Below are 20,292 nucleotides of genomic sequence, written 5' to 3'. Positions count from 1 at the left end.
GCACTCGATGTGGTTCTCTAGCATCTCATCAGCTCATTCGAGTTGTGTGGATAAAAAGGGGAAAAATTGAGACGTATCAAGTGCAGGGGAGTATACTGGTTAAAGGGTTTGGGCTACTGCTGACCCTATTATTACACAAAATATATCTAACAATTACTTTAATTTTAATTACTATGGTAAAACTAATAATACAAAATTATTACATTATGTTATATTATAAACTTTCTCTTTTGTAATTTTTTTGGGCTACCGCCGGTAGCCCGCAAAATACGCCCCTGATCAAGTGAGGTTTCTGGGTAGCTCAGTCGTTGGTACATTCAACCAGAGGTCCCGGGATTGAAATCCAGCTGCAGAAACTATCATACTGTTTACCTGAACAGTTTATGTGAAACAGTCAATTTGAATAACTAGTTTCAACAATCCCAATATGGTTTCATCTTAATGACCACAAAAGAGGATCATAGTTTGATTCTGTGGGATTTATGGTGGACGAAAGAGTGAGAACTATTTTTTGTACTCTATTTCAGTTTCGTTATCATTCTCATTTCATCACTGATTATTAGTACCATATCATTACTTTGAGTTTATTTCTGAATTTGCAAGGAACATTAAAATAATCTCAGTTATTCCTGAATTTGTCAAGGAATGTTGAAATCATGTCTTATTTGCCTCCAAATTTGTAAAGGGAAATTAATATCATGTTTGAGTAGTCTCTCAATTTGTCAAGGTACACTAAAATTATGTTTCAGGCTTCTGAATTTGTAAGGGAACATTAAAATAATGTCGGAGATGTCTCTGAATTTATTAAGAAACATTAAAATCGTATCTGACTTATTTCAGAATTTGCTAAGACAGCTAAAATGTGGTCTTTGAATTTTTTTGGGAAACGTTAAAGAATAATCTTCAATGTCCTTCCCGTTTTTAGATACAGCAGGAGAAGGAAATGAGTGAAGACATATATTATGCTTTGTCAATTTTTTGGAAAGTCAAACTAGAAGTCGTCAAACTCAATGAATTCCAAGAATAAAGTTTCCCTTTCTGTATAGATTAATAGCATGGATAAAGAGGCAAGTGCAACAGAGCTACTTTCTGATGAAGTCTGTTCTGAACTTTATCAACGTGTGTAATTTTACAACCTAAATATGACTCAAATTCCACATAGTACAGAAATCTACTTTTATTTTATTGGTTATTTGACTCTTTCTTTATCAACTGCTAAGATTATTTAGCATCTGAATGAGATGAAGGTGATAATGCCAGCGAAATGAGTCCAGGATCTAGTTTCGAAAGTTACCCAGTATTTGCTCTTAATTGGTTGAGGGAAAACCCCGGAAAAACCTCAACCAGGTAAATGTTCCAACCAGGACTTGAACGCAGGCTCACTGTTTCACGATCAGATATGCTAACCTTTACTCCACAGCGATGGACTCTACTCTTTTTCTGGCCAGCTTCATAAACATATGCTTTGAAACTGCTTTGTTTTCAGTATTCCAGGTATGGTCAACAAAGACCTTCATGGACTCTTCTAGTCTGAGAATTCCACTTCTGAGGTAGGAGTAAGTGGAAATGGAATTCATTATTCCTAATAATATGGTAATAAAGGATAATTATCAATATGGGTGAATTTTAACATGGTTGAGAATGAGGTGATAAATTTAACCTCAATGTCCTTCGAAAACAGAATTCTGAAGATTTTCATCATAATTCATTGTCCACTGCTGTAGAATGAGTTTGACTTTTCAAGTTCGGATGTAATGGTAACCATTTTACCATTTTGGGACGAAAACGATTTACAACATCATGATATGTTTGTAATTGGGTATAAATATGCCTATTTCATAAAACTTGACATATTTACAAATATCATTTTGACAAATAACAAATGACGACTCTGCAAATTGTCACATTTCTGTTTCATAAAGTATTCTGTCAGGAAAAATCGCAACAATTTGTAGAACTGTCATGACAATTTGTTAGATTTGTCACATAAAAGTTATATCACGACAGGCAAAACTTTACAATTTGTCAAGACTTTTTGACATTTAACTTTATGAAACAGAAAAGTGTCAGTTCATTTGTTGACAATTCTACATATTTATAGAATTGTCATGAAAGTCTGACACCTCAATGAAGTTGACAATTCACTGTTTCAGTACATTAATCAGTACCGAACATTTTGTGGCGAGATTAAGAGATAAGTTTAAATTAAATGAAAAGTTTTAATTGCTTATTTTACGACCTTTTATCAACTTATATGGTTATCTGGCTGAATGATATGAAGATCATAATGCTAGCGAAATGAGCCCAGAGTCCAGCGCCGAAAGCTACTCAGCATTTGCTCTTAATGAGTTGAGGGAAAAACCCGGAATAAATCTCAACCAGGTAACTTGTCCCAACCAGGATCTGAAGCTGGATCTGTTCGTTTCACGGTCAAGAATGCTAACCGTTACTCTACAGCGATGGACAAAAACAAAAAATAAATCCAGGAACCTGAACACGAAAACAAAGTGATCATTTCGAATATAAAATACCGGTATCACAATATTGGTCATTCTGTCCCATTGCGCAGTAAACGTATGTAGTTGCGCTGGTGACCTCAAAAAAATTACATCAGTAGTGACGTGGGGTTTGAGATAGGTACCCCATTTCATTTTTTGGCTTTTTACTGAATATGACATGGAACATACTGAAGGAAGTATTGCAAGCAGCTAGACAATCCACACATAACAAACCAGAGTGATCTAGTAGCAAACAAAAAACAAAGCAAGGTGGGGTGTGTCAAACCCCATGTCACCAACGCAGGGTTAAGACGAATAGAATTAGTAAGTTCGTGCAACAGAAATATCTTTAGAGCATTAAAAGTATAGTTTATTTTTCACAATAATTTCACAAATTTAAGATTTAGTATAAATAGTATGGCGTCCTCAAACCCAGTTCTTTCATTATCAACATATTTTGAAAATTCCTGATGGGTACGTGTAGTATCCTGTTCACAAGATGCTGAACACACTTTGGACTATGTTGAAAATCCCTGATGGGTACCGTGTGAAGTCCTGGACCTATAATTAATAACAGTTTTTAAATTTGAAACCCAGTAGGTAGTAGGCTATAAAGACGTAGTAAATGATATCAATAAATAAGCATTTTCTGGAATTTCGAAAACTTTATATCCTTTCTTCCTTTGAAAAGTTATATTGAAGTCTTAAACAACCATTTATACAGTATGAACCGAAGACCAAATTATCTAGTCCTATTATCATAATTTTTCTCATAATACTGTATCATGTATTAGCAAATTGAACCTTTGTTACAGTTACAACTACTGTATCAAGAAATTTAAATTTGTATACTATTTCTCGTCATTTAGGAAGTCTGCTATGGCAGAAAGAATATTCAAATCAAAAAGTGGACTTGATGAAAGGGAAGTAAATGTGAATTTTGTGACGGGATATAGTGGGGATAATATTAAAACAGTTTCTCCGAAGCAAAATGGTTACATACCAATGTTATTATTATTATTATTATTATTATTGCTATTATTATTGTTATTGTTATTATTATTATTTTATTGTTATTGTTTTTATCATTAATATTTATTATTATTATTATTATTATTATTATTATTATTATTATTATTATTATTATTATTAAATGGGACTCATTAGATAAAACGCCATTTTTCATAAATAACTGCAACAATATTAATTGTATATTAGTCAGTGGCGAAGCTCTTAAGAGGCTTTTGTGGCCTAGCCTACCCAAAAAATTTGAGCTAGTATATTTACTAACAGTATAAGTTCGTAATAACGATGTATCGTAACACTTGGTTTCACTCCGATCTCTCCTCTCCATATATCAAATTCATTCACAGCGAGAGGCTTGTGGCATAAGCCTCATAGCGATGCGCGACGTCTTCGGTCACAGGCAGCGACACTCTCAAGTTTTAGAGGAGGCCGGGTATCAGTCCGCTACGACTCAGTAGCACAGTGATGTCAACGAGAGTGCAAACGTGCTCACAGCCTGTATGCGCTGATCAGAGCACGTAAAGCACGCAGGCACAAGTCACTATTGAACACAAGGGTTGTACACTGGCTCGCAAAACTTTTGTCCTATGAAATAATGTGGAAGTGAACTTTGTGAGATATTATGTTGGCATTATGTCTACATACCCCACTCCACATGTCGTCCTGGGAAGGGAGGTATTTGAACTCTGAGTTGCAGATGTATAGCTAATCGAACCAAAGACAATCTTTTAGAGCAATAACGGTATATGTAACCGACAGAAATAAAACATTGAGTCTATTTTGCATCGAAATGTTTAAAACCTGTTTCATTTTTTTAGTTGGTTATTTAACGACGCTGTATCAACTACTAGGAGGCCGAGGATTCGCCATAGATTACCTGACATTCACATTATGGTTAGGGGAAACCTCGGAAAAAACCCAACCAGATAATCAGCCCAAGCGGGGATCGAACCCGCGCCCGAACGCAATTTCAGACCGGCAGGCAAGCGCCTTAACCGATTGAGCCACGCCGGTGGCTTTAAAACATATTGTTTATTTCTCTTGAGTATTATATGATATTCCAGGAAAATTTGTCATCTTCCCTGCACGTATAATACCATGTTGGATCATAAACGTAGAATAGTTCACATCGCGTTTTGACAAGAATATTATGAATATCCATGGAAAAATGCAATATTTTCAGATTAAAAGATTTTCTCAAACACCAGTCATAGGCCTATTCAGGTATTTCGTTCTATTGGGTCCACAAGGTTCCAGCCAGAATTATGTAACATCAACACAACGCAGTGGACGTATTTCTAGGGATGGATTTCCAGGCTATGAGGAGGAACTCTGTGTGAAATTGAAGAGAATTTGACTTCCCAGCAATATATCCACATACTGGAAAATACTGTATGCTACCTAGCATGCACGTGTTGCAACCTGATATAATTATATTTTTTCAACGGGACAATTCTTCCATCTACACATCTTTATTGTATCGGATATGGTTCCAATATCATGTTTGGTGTTGAAAGCACAGACATTTGCTATTTCTACAGGGACATCACTTTATTTTTACCAACATTTTTAACATTAACCTGGCTATACTCGGAAACACTGTTGCCCCCTTCCATTACAGGAGTTTGATGTTACTAGTGCAATATGTAAACAAATCATTTTACTAGGTATAGGAGGAGAGAAAAGTAGTGTATCCATTTATGTTGTAGGGAAATACGATATTACGATTTCCAGTTTGATCATCACTTTTACGGAATTTATCAAAATACAGTAGTGTAGTAACATTTTTTTTTTTTTTAAAAACTCAACTTTTCAGGCGGCTATGTTCGTTATGTAATGTCTACTTTATTTAGCATAATTAATTATTGATGTTAACATACAATATAGAGAGTGCATTTAAATTGAGGGGCTCATATGTAAAGGGCTGTAAGTGCACTTAAGTTACTTTTGAGAAAATGGGGTTTAAATATTTAAGCTTTCGTAAAATCGGTGAAATTTTTATTTAAATTTTAATGTGTGATGCGATTAAAATATCCCTTTGCCACTAAAATTTTAGATACTTTTGCTTACACTGGATGCACTTAACTCATGTTATTACAAATGTCACTAGCATTCCTTTGCTTCTAGCCACCTCAATTCAAAAAAAGCTAATCTGAATTTTTAAACAAGTTGCTGAAAATGGTTGCCGTTCATTACAATGCAGGCTTCAATTCAGTAAGCATATTATTAAAAACATTTTGAAGCATATTCTCTGAAATTGAATTTATCGTTTCTTGAATATAATTTTTAGTACGATATTATTAATATAGGTCTTTCTTCTATAGAAAACGCAATCATATTTATGAAACACACTATATACTGCAGTGTTTACTTTACTGCTTGAAGACTTCGATGAATGCAACAGCGGCCGTACATTTGTGTGTCTGACGGGAGCAAGGACATTAGTGAAGGGTTGGGAGTGAGGTACATTCAGAAATGCAGGTACAATAAAAATGCAAGTAAAAATAAAATGATGTCCCTGTATATGCTTTGCTTATTTTTTAGTTCATTATCCACATTTTTCTTCCATTACTATATGAGGATAAGATGCAAACCTTTTTATGTGTATAAAATACAAATTAAACTGCTGTATCCTACGGGATATAATTGACAATCAAGTTTTAAATTAAACACATAGGCCTACCCATAAAAATTTGTCTTAATAAAATTATTTACCCGATTTTTTAGAATATAAATCTGGTGATTGTTAGTGCCACTTTTAATCAATGTATTTTTATTAGCGTAGTGTTATTACCATGACAACAGCCAAAGAAAAATAAGCTGTAGGCCCATTATAATGCAAAGAACCGTGGCGTGAGGAGGAGCTACAAAATGCCTTGTTTATTAAATTTATCTATATCACAAGACCACTAAGTAAACATATTCTCTCTAAGTTTACTAAGTAGCTTGGTTCAACCTTTCTGTTGTGAGGAGGGGTGGTTTGTTACCTGCGGGGAGACTACCTGCCGCCTACGCTACTATCCTAGAGTGAGTACAAGTACTAACTTAAGAACGAGAAAAAATGTACAGTATATCAGACAAAAGTTTTGCGAGCCAGTGTACATTACACATTGACGAAGAAGTCGTTCAGTAAGTTTCAGACTGACTAGACTCTTGACTTCTTATGTAAGTGAAAGCTGAGGTGTTACTCTTTGTTGGTTTGTGGAAATTATTTAGTTACAAAGACAAGCAGTGTCGAACGCCTGAAATTATTAGTTCATATACAGATTGATATAATATTCAAATTAGCTTGTTTTTATTGACATGAAGATGAATTGTAGAGTTGCTTCCTCACAGCATTGTATTTATGTTTACAGAATAAAGTAGAAACAAAAGTATGTGCTGCTAATGGGGTAGACTCATTACATGTCAGTTACGAGTTGTGTCTATAAATTGTCCAGATTTTCATATATAAATTCTCAGTTTGACGATGTTTCTTACCATTACGATATCCTTTGGTTAAGCCAAGTAGAAGTTCTGTCCAGGTATTTTGAATTGCGTGAATATTTATCAGAATTCATAATAGAAAAATAGAGACAGTCCAGAACTAGTTGACTCTACATGGATTGAGGAACTTGGATATATTCGAGCATCTGAACGTTTTGAATTGGAGATCGCAAGGAAAGAATTAATTAATTTATGTCGACAGATATTGTTAAAAGATTTCGGATGAAGATTTCATTGTGGATGTCGCAGATCTCACGGCTGAATTTTTTATAATTCCAACGCCTTCGGTCATTGAACTCCTGTTCAACAGTGTAAAATGCTGCAATGCTTTAAAATCTCTGGGAAGAGTTCCATAGACGATTTAAAGATATTGACCTGCTTCAGCCCAAGTTGGATTTGTTTCGTGATCCTTAGGCAACTCATAAAAATATACCAATACAATTACAATTGAATACCTAAATTGACAAACATCCCAAGTCCAAAATTGAGCGAATTCGACTTTTTACCTACTGTACTCCAACCACGAGAAAGTCTCTGGGGAGTGAGACGAAGCGGGGTAATGCTGTGAATGAATGTTGATGTCATAAGGTCACACACGTGGGTACTCGTATCTGTATTGGCTAGCTCTTACAGCACAAACAATAACATTGATACACACATATTGATACTACCCTAGTTACAAAATTAGATCACTGTTAATCTCCTGGTCTTTTAATCTCTCCATACAGGAAATAACATATACAGGAGAGCGCATGTTTTTAAACTGACGTTATAACGGTAATATTATCTATCTACTTCGCTCCAATAGGTGACGCAATAGTAAGCACATTCCTTTCACGGTTGATCTCCTGGCTGGATAACAGTAACAAGTTGTGTTTTATATAGGCTATCATTCTTTAAAAAAATATACTAAGTTCGACTGTGTTTTTGAATCATACAAATATTTACTTCAATACTCATAATGCAAGCCTATGGACTTGGAATGTTAGCCAATTCAGGTCTTCCATTAGATATTATTTTACTGCAAGAAACATTTCACCGGACATAAGTAGGCTGGGGGTCGGAAAAAATCACAAAAAGCACTTCTGAATTATTACGCGAAAATTCAGGAATTTAAATTTGTTTCTAGAAGTGTGATGATGCTCATATAATAACAATAATGAGGCTAATTTATAGGCCCAATTATGTAAAACTGCTTAAGTTAAAGAAAAGCTATGTTTATTATTTGTTGTATCCTACTATTTTATAATTAATTCATTTATTACAGAGGTACATGCTGCAAAACATGCTTTTATTTCTTGTTTTCTTGTATAAGCGTAACACATTATCTATTACTGAAGAGCAGTTTAATTCATCTTGCAGTGGTAGGCCAATAAAGTTCATTTTGCTCACCTCTTCTTTTTCACTGCTACTGATAGATTCATTGGAACCTGTGAGCGCTTAGTAGCATGTAGAGTCTTTCACGTCTTCTGACTTTGACATCCCTGCAGTAGCAGGATGCAGGGCTAGTCTTAACCGCGATATAATAAACCGAACTATGTCAGTTTCCTGCGATTGCACTTCGTCGTCGTGTGTTAGTTTAATCAAAAGTGCATGCGTATCTGTTACATAGGCTCTACTAATTTTGTGTAAAATGGCCCATACTGGGAGAACACTGAGGTCATTATGTACAGAATTAAAAGAGGAACCTTTTCAAGTTGGGCGTATGAAACAAAATGAGCTTACAAATATAATAGAAGGAAAGTTGAGTTCACTTGGTTCTTTGCTCTAACCACTGGCCTTCAACATTTTGGATATTATTCCCTCATTCTTTGGAGAAGGATGTTAGATCTCGAATAGAATATGTCCGAGACACTATGATATTCCGCCATTCAGCAAAGCCTCTCTTAAATGGATTTTTATAGAGTTCGTGAGCCTAATCTTAAAAAACGTACAATATGATGTTAGGTTATAGCGAGATTTATCATACTATACATGCCTATCGTTTGGCAATATAAAAGGTAACAAAATTTACCAGTTACTTATGCCAACAATAGGTAAAAAGACGGAGACATATAAATATATAACTTTCTTTATTTAAACATAAATACACGTTGAACTCGGATTCAATTTCATAAAATGACTGCCGAATGATTATCTGTCCTCTGGTGCCTTAAGATAAATGCGGACTTCGATGAATCTTAACAGAAAGCTGTAAGGAAAGAAAGAATATTAGAATGCTAAATTACCAAACATTTGCTATAACAATTTTTTCTTCATTACACAAGAAATAATCGTCTCCCTGCTATCTGATGACTACAGGTTTTAAATTAAGAACTAATGAGAACGTTACAAATGTAGCTAGTATTATCTTCTTACAAGAATGAATATCAATAATTTTGTTATATGTACTGAAATTTTTGAAGTAAGAACTAATGCAAACTTTACAAATGGAGTATTATCTTCTTATGGGAATAAATAGGTATCAATAATGTTGTTATATATAAACTTAGAACTAATGTGGACGTTATAAATGGAGTATTAGCTACTTAAGTGAGTGAAAATCAGTATATTTTATATACACTGTGCAATAACACGGGAATTTTAAATTAGGCTCCAAACGGTTTTCTCAAATGACTGCCGAATTATTATCTGTTCTCTGGTGTCTTAAGATAATTGAGGATTTCGATGAGATTTAATAGAAAGCTGTAAGGAAACAAAGAATATTAGAATGCTAAATTACCAAACATTTGCTTTAACAATTTTTTCTTCTATATTATTTTAATGTACCGAAGTACATATGATATTTCCATGCAGATATTCTGCATCATCATACGATGAAAGAGTAATGGAACAGAGAAAAATTCTCTCCGGCGCCGGGATTTGAACCCAGGATTTCAGCTCTACGTGCTGATGCTTTATCCACTAAGCCACACTGGATACCACCCCGGCGTCGGACAGAATCGTCTCAGATTAAGCTCCAACTCTTGGGTTCCCTCTAGTGGCCGCCCTCTGCATTACGTCATAGATGTCTATGAACGTAGGACCAAGTCCACACATGTGCTGAGGTGCACTCGTTGTGAGTGACTAGTTGGCCGGGATCCGACGGAATAAGCGCCGTCTTAAATCACGAAGTGATTTACGCATATCATATATATTATTTTAATGTACCGAAGTACATATGATATTTCCATGCAAATATTCTGCGTCATCATACGATGAAAGAGTAATGGAACGGAGAAAAATTCTCTCCAGCGCCGGGATTTGAACCCGGGTTTTCAGCTCTACGTGCTGATGCTTTATCCACTAAGCCACACCGGATACCACCACGGCGTCGGACAGAATCGTCTCAGATTAAGCTCCAACTCTTGGGTCCCTCTAGTGGCCGCCGTTCCATTACTCTTTCATCGTATGATGATGCAGAATATCTGCACTTCGGTACATTAAAATAATCTAAATGCAGCTACAGACGATTGGCGTGGTAAATCGGGAATCAACTGTGGATTATGATGCAGAGAGTTCCACTTTTTCCCTTGAGATTGTGTTATCAAATTTTGTTTGTTGAAGTCTAAGTATGTAGATTTAATAAATCTTTTCACAGAGTAATATGTAGATTTAGTAACAGGTCTGTAAGTAGCAGTGCTGCCCTTCTTTGCTAAAGCATCCGCATTCTCGTTTCCCAGGATTCCGGAATATAGTTCACTTCATCTGTAATTGGTACTGTGAGACACGACCTAATAAGATATCTTGTGGTCCTAGTTAGTTGATTGGAATAGTGGCATATGTGCAGCCCCGGTTACTCGTAAATTAAGTCAAGAAGCAACATTTCAAATATTTTCATTACTTTTATATAATTTTTACTATTTTTCCTTGTTTTTAAAAGCTTTTAATGTTTGTTTTATAATACATTTGTGTTTTTTTTAAGCTTAAAAAATCTGTTATCAGAGCATTGACATAAAATTTTCTTTTAATAAGTTTGGAAAAGTGAGTTACCAGGTTGTTGAAATTCTGCTTAGGTGGTAGCAGAATGGTCATCTGTTGTAAGCACAGATTGGTCAGGATGGTCGTCCGCTGTAAGCACAGAGCAGTTACTGATGCAATCCTTGCAGGTTTCGGTTATGTCATTAGCATCAATCCCAAGTTCGTCCAGCAGAGTTTCCTCTTTCGCCATCTTGAATAAACGCTTTCTTATTTCATGGCTGACTTGGCCAGGCTGAAATGAATAAGGCAGTCAATCCACATCAGTTTTGAATAGAAACGCTCTTCAAGGATCTGCGTAATAATCGCGTATTAAACAGAACTGCCTGTTAGCAGGAGTGATTTATTTTTAGATTTTTCTATTTTAACTTAAAAAGGTAATACAGTATAAACATTTATATAGTCATATCGTAACATTTCATATTACAATACGAGTTTGGGAAGTTGTCCAACGAGACTGCAGGCCATGTTTGATAACCAGTCGGGTATTGTAATATGAAGATAATTATGATAAGTATATCATACAGTGTTTTATCCACTTTGATAAAAAATAATTTTTTTTAAATAAAAATAATTGTTACTTTTGAACATGTCTTTTGTGAAGAGGTGATTGTGTTATTATTATTTTCTTCCTGCGAGAGGCATTTCGTTTATGTTTGATTAGTTTTGAACACAATAGGTTTTTGTTTATAACAGAAGAAGAGCAGTACTACGAGAAATAAACAAACTTTGTTAAGGAACACTGGGACTGAGTTTTGAAGCTTCTGAAGTTTTTTTTATTAATTTCTTTCAAATTCGGTGGGTTTGTTGTGTCTATACATCTAAGTAACAGTACCAAATTTCATCAAGTTCCATTCATAAGTTTCTTAGATATCAGTTTTCACGTATTTTAATGATATTAAATTATCCTTAAATTTAAAACATCCCTGATGGCTTCAGAATTGTTTTTGCTTTTAAAAATTATCTGTGAAGGATTTACCTTTCATGAAAAAAAAAAACTGCACTTGGATTTTTAAATTTGGGAATTGGTTCATGGGATAAAAATTTTCTTACAAATCGTAAGTTTTGCTTCATAATTTTCATTAATTTTTAGAAGTTAAAAATTCATATCATGGAAAGTTTTCAGTGAAGAGCCGATTCAATAACTATTCCTTATTGAATTTAATTTATTTGAATTTCTGTTAGTTACGTTGGTGTTATTGTAAGTTTAATTTGTATACGTCAAACTGACGTAATTGCTTACTCTCCTGTAGCTCATATGGGATTTGTTATTGTGCGTGTAACATGCGAGATATTCTTTTTAATACTACTTATATAATCTTTCCTGCGAATTTATATTTCCAGGCATAGTTCAAATTACATATTGATCATTGCAATGTATCCTAAAAGAATTATTTAACTTTTTTTTATATTTTTTTTTAACTTGTCACTCTGTTTAAATATATATGTCTTAAAAAATGTCAAATAAATAATAATAATAATAATAATAATAATAATAATAATAATAATAATAATAATAATAATGATAATGATAATAATAATAATAATATTTATTCGACATAATATTATTATTATCATCATCATCATTATAAAATGTTTCGTAATAGTAGATGTTGCCCGTGTTTAAAAAAAAAACTTACCTTGTATGGATTCTGTTGGTCTGCAGCTCTTGACTTTGTTGAATAATGGCAATGCACCTCTTGATGCGTTCCTGGATGTGAGCAATATCACTAAGATGTACGTTCATGTTACTAGTGTCGTCAACAATTTTCCCGATAGACTTGTCGAACTTCCTTGTAAATAGGTTAGACTGCATTTTAAATATCTGAAATTATAACAATAATAAATGAGAAATAAAAGAAAAAAGTAAAAATAGATGACTTTATAGCTTCATTTAGATTAATCAGAAGCTCATAATTGTATGCAAGGTAAAAAAATGGGCAAAGGAACATAAAAGCTCAAAAGAAAGAAATAAACGAACAAAAGAGAAAAGAAATAAAGGAAAAAGAAAGGAAATGAGGGAAGTTTCCTAGTACCCGGTACTCGTTACATAAGCCGTTAAGTCAGCCATTGTTGTATATTCATAAGAGTTGTATATTTTCCCTGGACCAAAAATATATTACAAACTGACTAAAATCACATCTAGTAACAAATTATTGAAATTCTTTTCAGAAAGGAACCGCTGTGCCAGAGCCCTGGCTGTGCAAACACAAAAACGACTTACGTGACGAGTACCGGGTACTAGGAAACTACCCATTCCTGATATACATGTGTGAAGGTTCTTGACCTGTAATAACTGTTTTTAAATTTCAAGCCCGACTGAACAATTTTTGTGTTGTTGGAGATCACTGTGGCAAAAAACAGAGAAAGAATGCTGAAAATATAAAGGATTCTATTAAAAATACCATATTGTATGTACTGAAATTTTTAAAGTAAGAACTAATGCAGTAATGGAGTAACTTATTATCTTCTTATGTGAATGAATAGATATCAATAATATTGTTATATATAATATAATTTATAAACTTAGAACTAATGTGAATGTTATAAATGGAGAATTAGCTACTTACGTGAGTGAAAATCAGTATATTTTATATATACACTACAATATAACGGGAATTTTAAATTATGCTCCAAATGGTTTTCTCAAATGACTGCCGAATTATTATCTGTTCTCTGGTGCCTTAAGATGACTGGGGATTTCGATGAATTTTAATATAAAGCTGTAAACAAACAAAGAATATTAGAATGTTAAATTACCAAACATTTGCTCTAACAATTTTTTCTCCGTTACACAAGAAATAATCGTCTCCCTACTTAATATCATTTCCTCTTCTGCTGACAACTCCATATCATCTGATTTACTAAAGCACATTAAAATCATTTCAAAATTAATTAAATATGCCGTAGCGTAGGGTTGCATTGCTGCGTGGTATTCATCGTCGTGAGTTTAGTCTGGCCAACAGCTTTGGTGATAGTTATGAATTTAATTATTTTGTTGTTTTATCTGAAGTCTTAGCGTCGACGTCATAAAACTGAAATCCCACTGTATGGTCATTTAATTTCACACTAAAAGTGCATAATTATGAGGTTATAAAATAAAAAGTTGAAATTATAATAATCAAAATAATTTCTTTAAACAATATGGTATTTTTTAATAGAATTCTTTATATTTAGCAGCATTCTTTCTCTGTTTTTTGCCACAGTGATCTCCAACAACGCAGACAACTAAGAAACTAAGACAAGCGGAAACATTTTCTGGTAAAATATATAATGGCGAATTTTCCATCTCACGTTACAATATTAAGTTAATATAGGCCTATATTCCCATACAGTTTATACTTACCGGACTCAAAAAAGAAGAACTTCCCCTGACGCTGAATGGTTCCATCCTGGATCTTTCTCTGTAGAAATATCATTCCATAGCGTTCCACCTCTAGGAAAGTTATAATGTGGGACTCTTTGAAATGATTGTATGCCGCATACAATAGATCTGCCAGCGTTGCATGATCAGTCATAAAGCTATAGGATTCGATTATTTCTTGCAAAATTTTATTGACCTCTGCAGATTTTACTTTAGCTGATAACATTTTTAAACTATATAATAAACGAGTATAAATTTTATGTTTACCAGAAATTAAAAGAAAATGGAGACTACAACCTTAAATTTTCCGTTGTGAATGTTGTTAAGATACGGTCCGTGACTATTGTTATGAAATAAAATAAATGAAGGCGCACAAATGTGCATTGATGTGGTGGTTATCTAGTGTTGCTCCGTCAGGGATCGTGTTCTTTTAGTGCAAATCGAGAAGTGGTATCGTTCACATAGGTTTGTTCGCACAGCAGTTCCAAACTGGTTTGAACGATTCCGGTGTGCGATCATGCGCACATGGATTTTGCTGTTCGCACAGCGCAAACTTCAAACTCAAACTGTTTCTGACTAATAGCCTAGATCATATATACTAACAGATAGCTCTTTTATATAGGCTTTAGGGTTTGCAGTCACGTTGAACTCGTATTCAATTTCATAAAATGACTGCCGAATGATTATCTGTCCTCTGGTGCATTAAGATAACTGCGGACTTCGATGAATCTTAACAGAAAGCTGTAAGGAAAGAAAGAATATTAGAATGCTAAATTACCAAACATTTGCTTTAACAATTTTTTCTTCTATATTATTTTAATGTACCAAAGTACATATGATATTTCCATGCAGATATTCTGCGTCATCATACGATGAAAGAGTAATGGAACGGAGAAAAATTCTCTCCGGCGCCGGGATTTGAACCCAGGTTTTCAGCTCTACGTGCTGATGCTTTATCCACTAAGCCACACCGGATACCACCCCGGCGTCGGACAGAATCGTCTCAGATTAAGCTCCAACTCTTGGGTTCCCTCTAGTGGCCGCCCTCTGCATTACGTCATAGATGTCTATGAACGTAGGACCAAGTCCACACACGTGCTGAGGTGCACTCGTTGTGAGTGACTAGTTGGCCGGGATCCGACGGAATAAGCGCTGTCTTAAATCACGAAGTGATTTACGCATATCATATATATTATTTTAATGTACCGAAGTACATATGATATTTCCATGCAAATATTCTGCGTCATCATACGATGAAAGAGTAATGGAACGGAGAAAAATTCTCTCCAGCGCCGGGATTTGAACCCGGGTTTTCAGCTCTACGTGCTGATGCTTTATCCACTAAGCCACACCGGATACCACCACGGCGTCGGACAGAATCATCTCAGATTAAGCTCCAACTCTTGGGTTCCCTCTAGTGGCCGCCATTCCATTACTCTTTCATCGTATGATGACGCAGAATATCTGCATGGAAATATCATATGTACTTCGGTACATTAAAATAATCTAAATGCAACTACAGACGATTTGCGTGGTAAATCGGGAATCAACTGTGGATTATGATGCAGAGAGTTCCACTTTTTCCCTTGAGATTGTGTTATCAAATTTTGTTTGTTGAAGTCTAAGTATGTAGATTTAATAAATCTTTTCACAGAGTAATATGTAGATTTAGTAACAGGTCTGTAAGTAGCAGTGCTGCCCTTCTTTGCTAAAGCATCCGCATTCTCGTTTCCCAGTAAATCTACTGGCATGAGCCTGTCACATTTAAGCACACTTAAATGCCATCGACCTGGCCCGGGATCGAACCCGCAACCTTGGGCATAGAAGGCCAGCGCTATACCAACTTGCCAACCAGATCGACCGAACAAAAGAAAAAAGAAAGGAAATGAGGGAAGTTTCCTAGTACCCGGTACTCGTTACATAAGCCGTTAAGTCAGCCATTGTTGTATATTCATAAGAGTTGTGTATTTTCCCTGGACCAAAAATATAGTACAAACTGACTAAAATCACATCTAGTAGCAAATTATTGAAATTCTTTTCAGAAAGGAACCACTGTGCCAGAGCCCTGACTGTGCAAACACAAAAACGACTTACGTGACGAGTACCGGGTACTAGGAAACTACCCATTCCTGATATACATGTGTGAAGGTTCTTGACCTGTAATAACTGTTTTTAAATTTCAAGCCCGACTGAACAATTTTTGTGTTGTTGGAGATCACTGTGGCAAAAAACAGAGAAAGAATGCTGCAAAATATAAAGGATTCTATTAAAAATACCGGTAATTATAGACGAGATGTCGCTGAGTCAATGATTCAATTGAATTAGTCCTTGATTCAATTCTTTTGAATTGAATTAAAATAATTTTAAGGCTTTTTCCTGCACGTCTCCCCTTCTTCTGTTTTCTCTTCAACTTCTCTCTCCTAGCTGTCCCTACCTCTCCTATACATGTGTCTACTTTTATTTTACTACTACATCTATTGTGTCACGTAATTCTACATATCTCAAACTATACTACTATATCATACAAATCCAATTTTAATTACCTTGGCGGTTTGGATGGGATTCGTTGCTGGGACCTTTGACACCATAATACTTTGCCTTAACACACTCGGCTAAACAGCTACGTTGTGAAATAAAGTTTAAAATAGGTCTCTTATGTTTAGGGTAGGATTAAAGAAAATAAATAAAACAGATAAAGCAAATTTACGTGATCTAAATTATTTCTGACGTTTAAAAAACAATAATTTACTTGTTTATAGCAAAAGAAAAGCTGGAAAAATATGCATAAAGAGGACAACATTGACGTACATTATCTATGACGTCACATTTCCAAAGCAACCTGATAAACAAGCATTGTTGGTTCAAGCGCCATTTTCAAGATACTACGACGTAACGATAGTAATAATAATTTATTGCATTAGCCATGGAAAGTAAAAATAATTGTAATTTGAGAAAACTTTTCAGTAATTTGAGCAGTGAAGAAGAAGAGATTGATTTCGCCATGTCGTATAAACTAATACCTGACAAAAGTGCAAAGAAATGTGTGAGTTGCAAATCAAGTGATAGTGTGAATTGGCAGAGAAGGGCAGAATACTCAAAATATTCATTCTGTTTGAAGTGTAAAAAGTGTAAACAGAAACGTCTATAACCCACAACACATGGTTAGAAAACACAAAAATAGCTATACGTCAAAGCTTGGTTCTTATTTATATGTGGTTGCTTCAAACAACTCTTCAGATAGCTGCTTCAGAGGCAGAAGTTCACTTCAGTACTGCACTAGATTATTTCTGTTTCTGCAGAGAAATATGTTATGTTATAATTACACAAAATACCAAACCCATAGGAGGAGAAGGACACATCGTGGAATTAGATGAAACACATGTCTACACCAGAAAATATAAAAGGGGCAGACTTCTCAAAAACGAGAAAAATAGCGTATGGGTTTTTGGAGGTATCGATAGAGAGACGAAAGAATCGTTTGTATTGAAAGTGGAAAACAGAGATAAAAATACCTTGATACCCATAATTAAGTCATTCATCAAACCACATACTAAAATTATGACAGATGGTTGGAAGTCTTACAGTGATTTGAAAGATGAAGGATATATCCATGAAGTTGTGAATCACTCGATAGAATTTGTACGTGAAGATGATCGTTCTGTGCATACCCAAAAAGTGGAACGAATGTGGAAAACGCTGAAATCGGTTTTAAAAAGAAAAGGCAGGGAAAGTGAAAATGATCATTTATACGTGTTTGAGTTCTTTTTTCGTGAATAACAGAAACTGAAAGGAATGACTACACCCAGTGAAATGTTTCCGCAGTTTTTACAGCATATCCACGACACATATCCAGGGTACGGAATAGAAGGATTAAAACCTAAAGACTATATTCCTCAGCAATGAGTGATACGAACAATGTTTTTTTTAGGAAGTGTTCAATTATTGAAAGAAAAACTTGGCGAACTACACAGTGTTACGTATTATAATACGAACAATAATTGTAGGAAGTCTTCAGTTAATAGTGAATAGTATACCTAGTGAACTATACAGCGGTCACCAAGGAATCACTCATTTATATGAACTATTGGCACTTTAATTCTGAGCGTGTTACCTAGCTTCGTATTACAATGAGAACAATGATTGTGAGAAGTGTTCAGTTAAAGAAGTGTTCAATTAGGTGAATGTCACTTATGTCCCGCCCACTATAGGAGACATATGCCAGTTTTAGACTAATCCTAAACATATTTAGTATAACTTGTTGCTTGCGAGCCATCCAAAACCCCAACCTCCACCCGATACCCCGCTTTTTTCATCATGTGCTACACGTCGGATCATCATCGGGGCTTGCAGCCCCGATACCCCGCTTTTTTCATCATGTGCTACACGTCATCATCATCGGGGCTTGCAGCCCCGATACCCCGCTTTTTACATCATGTGCTACACGTCGGAACATCATCGGGGCTTGCAGCCCCGATACCCCGCTTTTTTCATCATGTGCTACACGTCGGATCATCATCGGGGCTTGCAGCCCCGATACCCCGCTTTTTACATCATGTGCTACACGTCGGAACATCATCGGGGCTTGCAGCCCCGATACCCCGCTTTTTTCATCATGTGCTACACGTCGGATCATCATCGGAGCTTGCAGCCCCGATACCCCGCTTTTTACATCATGTGCTACATGTCAGATCATCATCGGGGCTTGCAGCCCCGATACCCTGGTTTTTACATCATGTGCTACACATCGGATCATCATCGGGGCTTGCAGCCCCGATACCCCGCTTTTTACATCACGTGCTACACGTCGGATCATCATCGGGGCTTGCAGCCCCGCTACCCCACTATTTACATCATGTGCGTGTAATAAACAATAAGCAAATCATCTTTGATTACAGCAGTCACCAAAGAATCGTTCACTAAAGTGAACTATTTAATTCTGAGTGTCACCTAGCAACAAGAATCGTTGCTTTAAGTAAACTATTTAATTCTGAGCGAGTCGCCTAGCAACAGGAGTCGTTCATTTAATTGAATCATTGACTCAGCGACATCTCGTCTATAATTACCAAAATACCATATTGTTTAAAGAAATTATTTTGATTATTATAATTTCAACTTTTTATTTTATAACCTCATAATTGTGCACTTTTAGTGTGAAATTAAATGACCATACAGTGGGACTTCAGTTTTATGACGTCGACGTTAAGACTTCAGATAAAACAACAAAATAATTAAATTCATAACGATCACCAAAGCTGTTGGCCAGACTAAACTCACGACGATGAATACCACGCAGCAATGCAACCCTACGCTACGTCAGATTTAATTAATTTTGAAATGATTTTAATGTGCTTTAGTAAATCAGATGATATGGAGTTGTCAGCAGAAGGGGAAATGATATTAATGGAGCTAAATGACTTGCCCTTGTGCAGACAACTAAGAAACTAAGAAAAGCGGAAACATTTTCTGGTAAAATATATAATGGCGAATTTTCCATATCACGTTACAATATTATGTTAATATAGGCCTATATTCCCACACAGTTTATACTTACCACAGAAAGTGAAAATACTTTCCCTCGCACAGAATAGTACCCTCTTGAACCTTCCTCTGTAAAACTATTCTGGCTAAACGTTCAATATCCTGAAACGTAATATGAATGTTTGTTGTCTTGAATTCACTGTATACTGCGAATAAGACGTCGGCTAAACTGATGCGATTTGTGACGACGCTGTAATAATCTAGTACATCAGTTACTGTCCTACGGACTTCAGTTAATTTTATATTTTCCGTTGACACTGTAAATACGTGTCCTTTAAATTTTCTGTGTACTACGCGAACGATTTAAATCTGGGTCTGTGATCGTTCGTTGTTAAGATACGGTCCGTGACTATTATTATAAAATGAAATAAATGAAGGCGCACAAATGTGCATTGATGTGGTGGTTATCTACCGTGCGTTTTT

General features: G+C 35.3%; 1 protein-coding gene across 7 annotated transcripts in view; it reads right to left on the bottom strand.

Annotated features, from left to right (window-relative positions):
• Positions 1-2,838: 2,838 nt before the first annotated feature.
• Positions 2,839-20,292, bottom strand: part of PEK (pancreatic eIF-2alpha kinase) — a 147,966-nt gene continuing 130,512 nt past the window's right edge. For 3 of the 7 annotated variants that reach the window (XM_069815482.1, XM_069815484.1, XM_069815486.1), the window contains 2 exons: positions 12,608-12,792; positions 9,064-9,201 (listed from right to left, as the gene is read on the bottom strand). In XM_069815482.1, the coding sequence (XP_069671583.1) occupies positions 9,144-9,201; positions 12,608-12,792 (243 nt within the window). In that variant the 3' untranslated portion in view covers positions 9,064-9,143. Of the gene's footprint in view, positions 3,060-9,063; positions 9,202-10,982; positions 11,203-12,607; positions 12,793-13,537; positions 13,691-20,292 lie in introns of those variants that run through there. The other 4 variants (XR_011330073.1, XR_011330072.1, XM_069815483.1 and 1 more) reach the window with 4 other exon arrangements.

This window comes from Periplaneta americana, chromosome 2 (genome assembly GCF_040183065.1).
Source record: "Periplaneta americana isolate PAMFEO1 chromosome 2, P.americana_PAMFEO1_priV1, whole genome shotgun sequence".
NCBI classification, from domain to species: Eukaryota; Metazoa; Arthropoda; class Insecta; order Blattodea; family Blattidae; genus Periplaneta; species Periplaneta americana.
The sequence above is the reverse complement of the archived record's forward strand: the minus strand, read 5'-3'. Positions and strand labels throughout refer to the sequence as shown.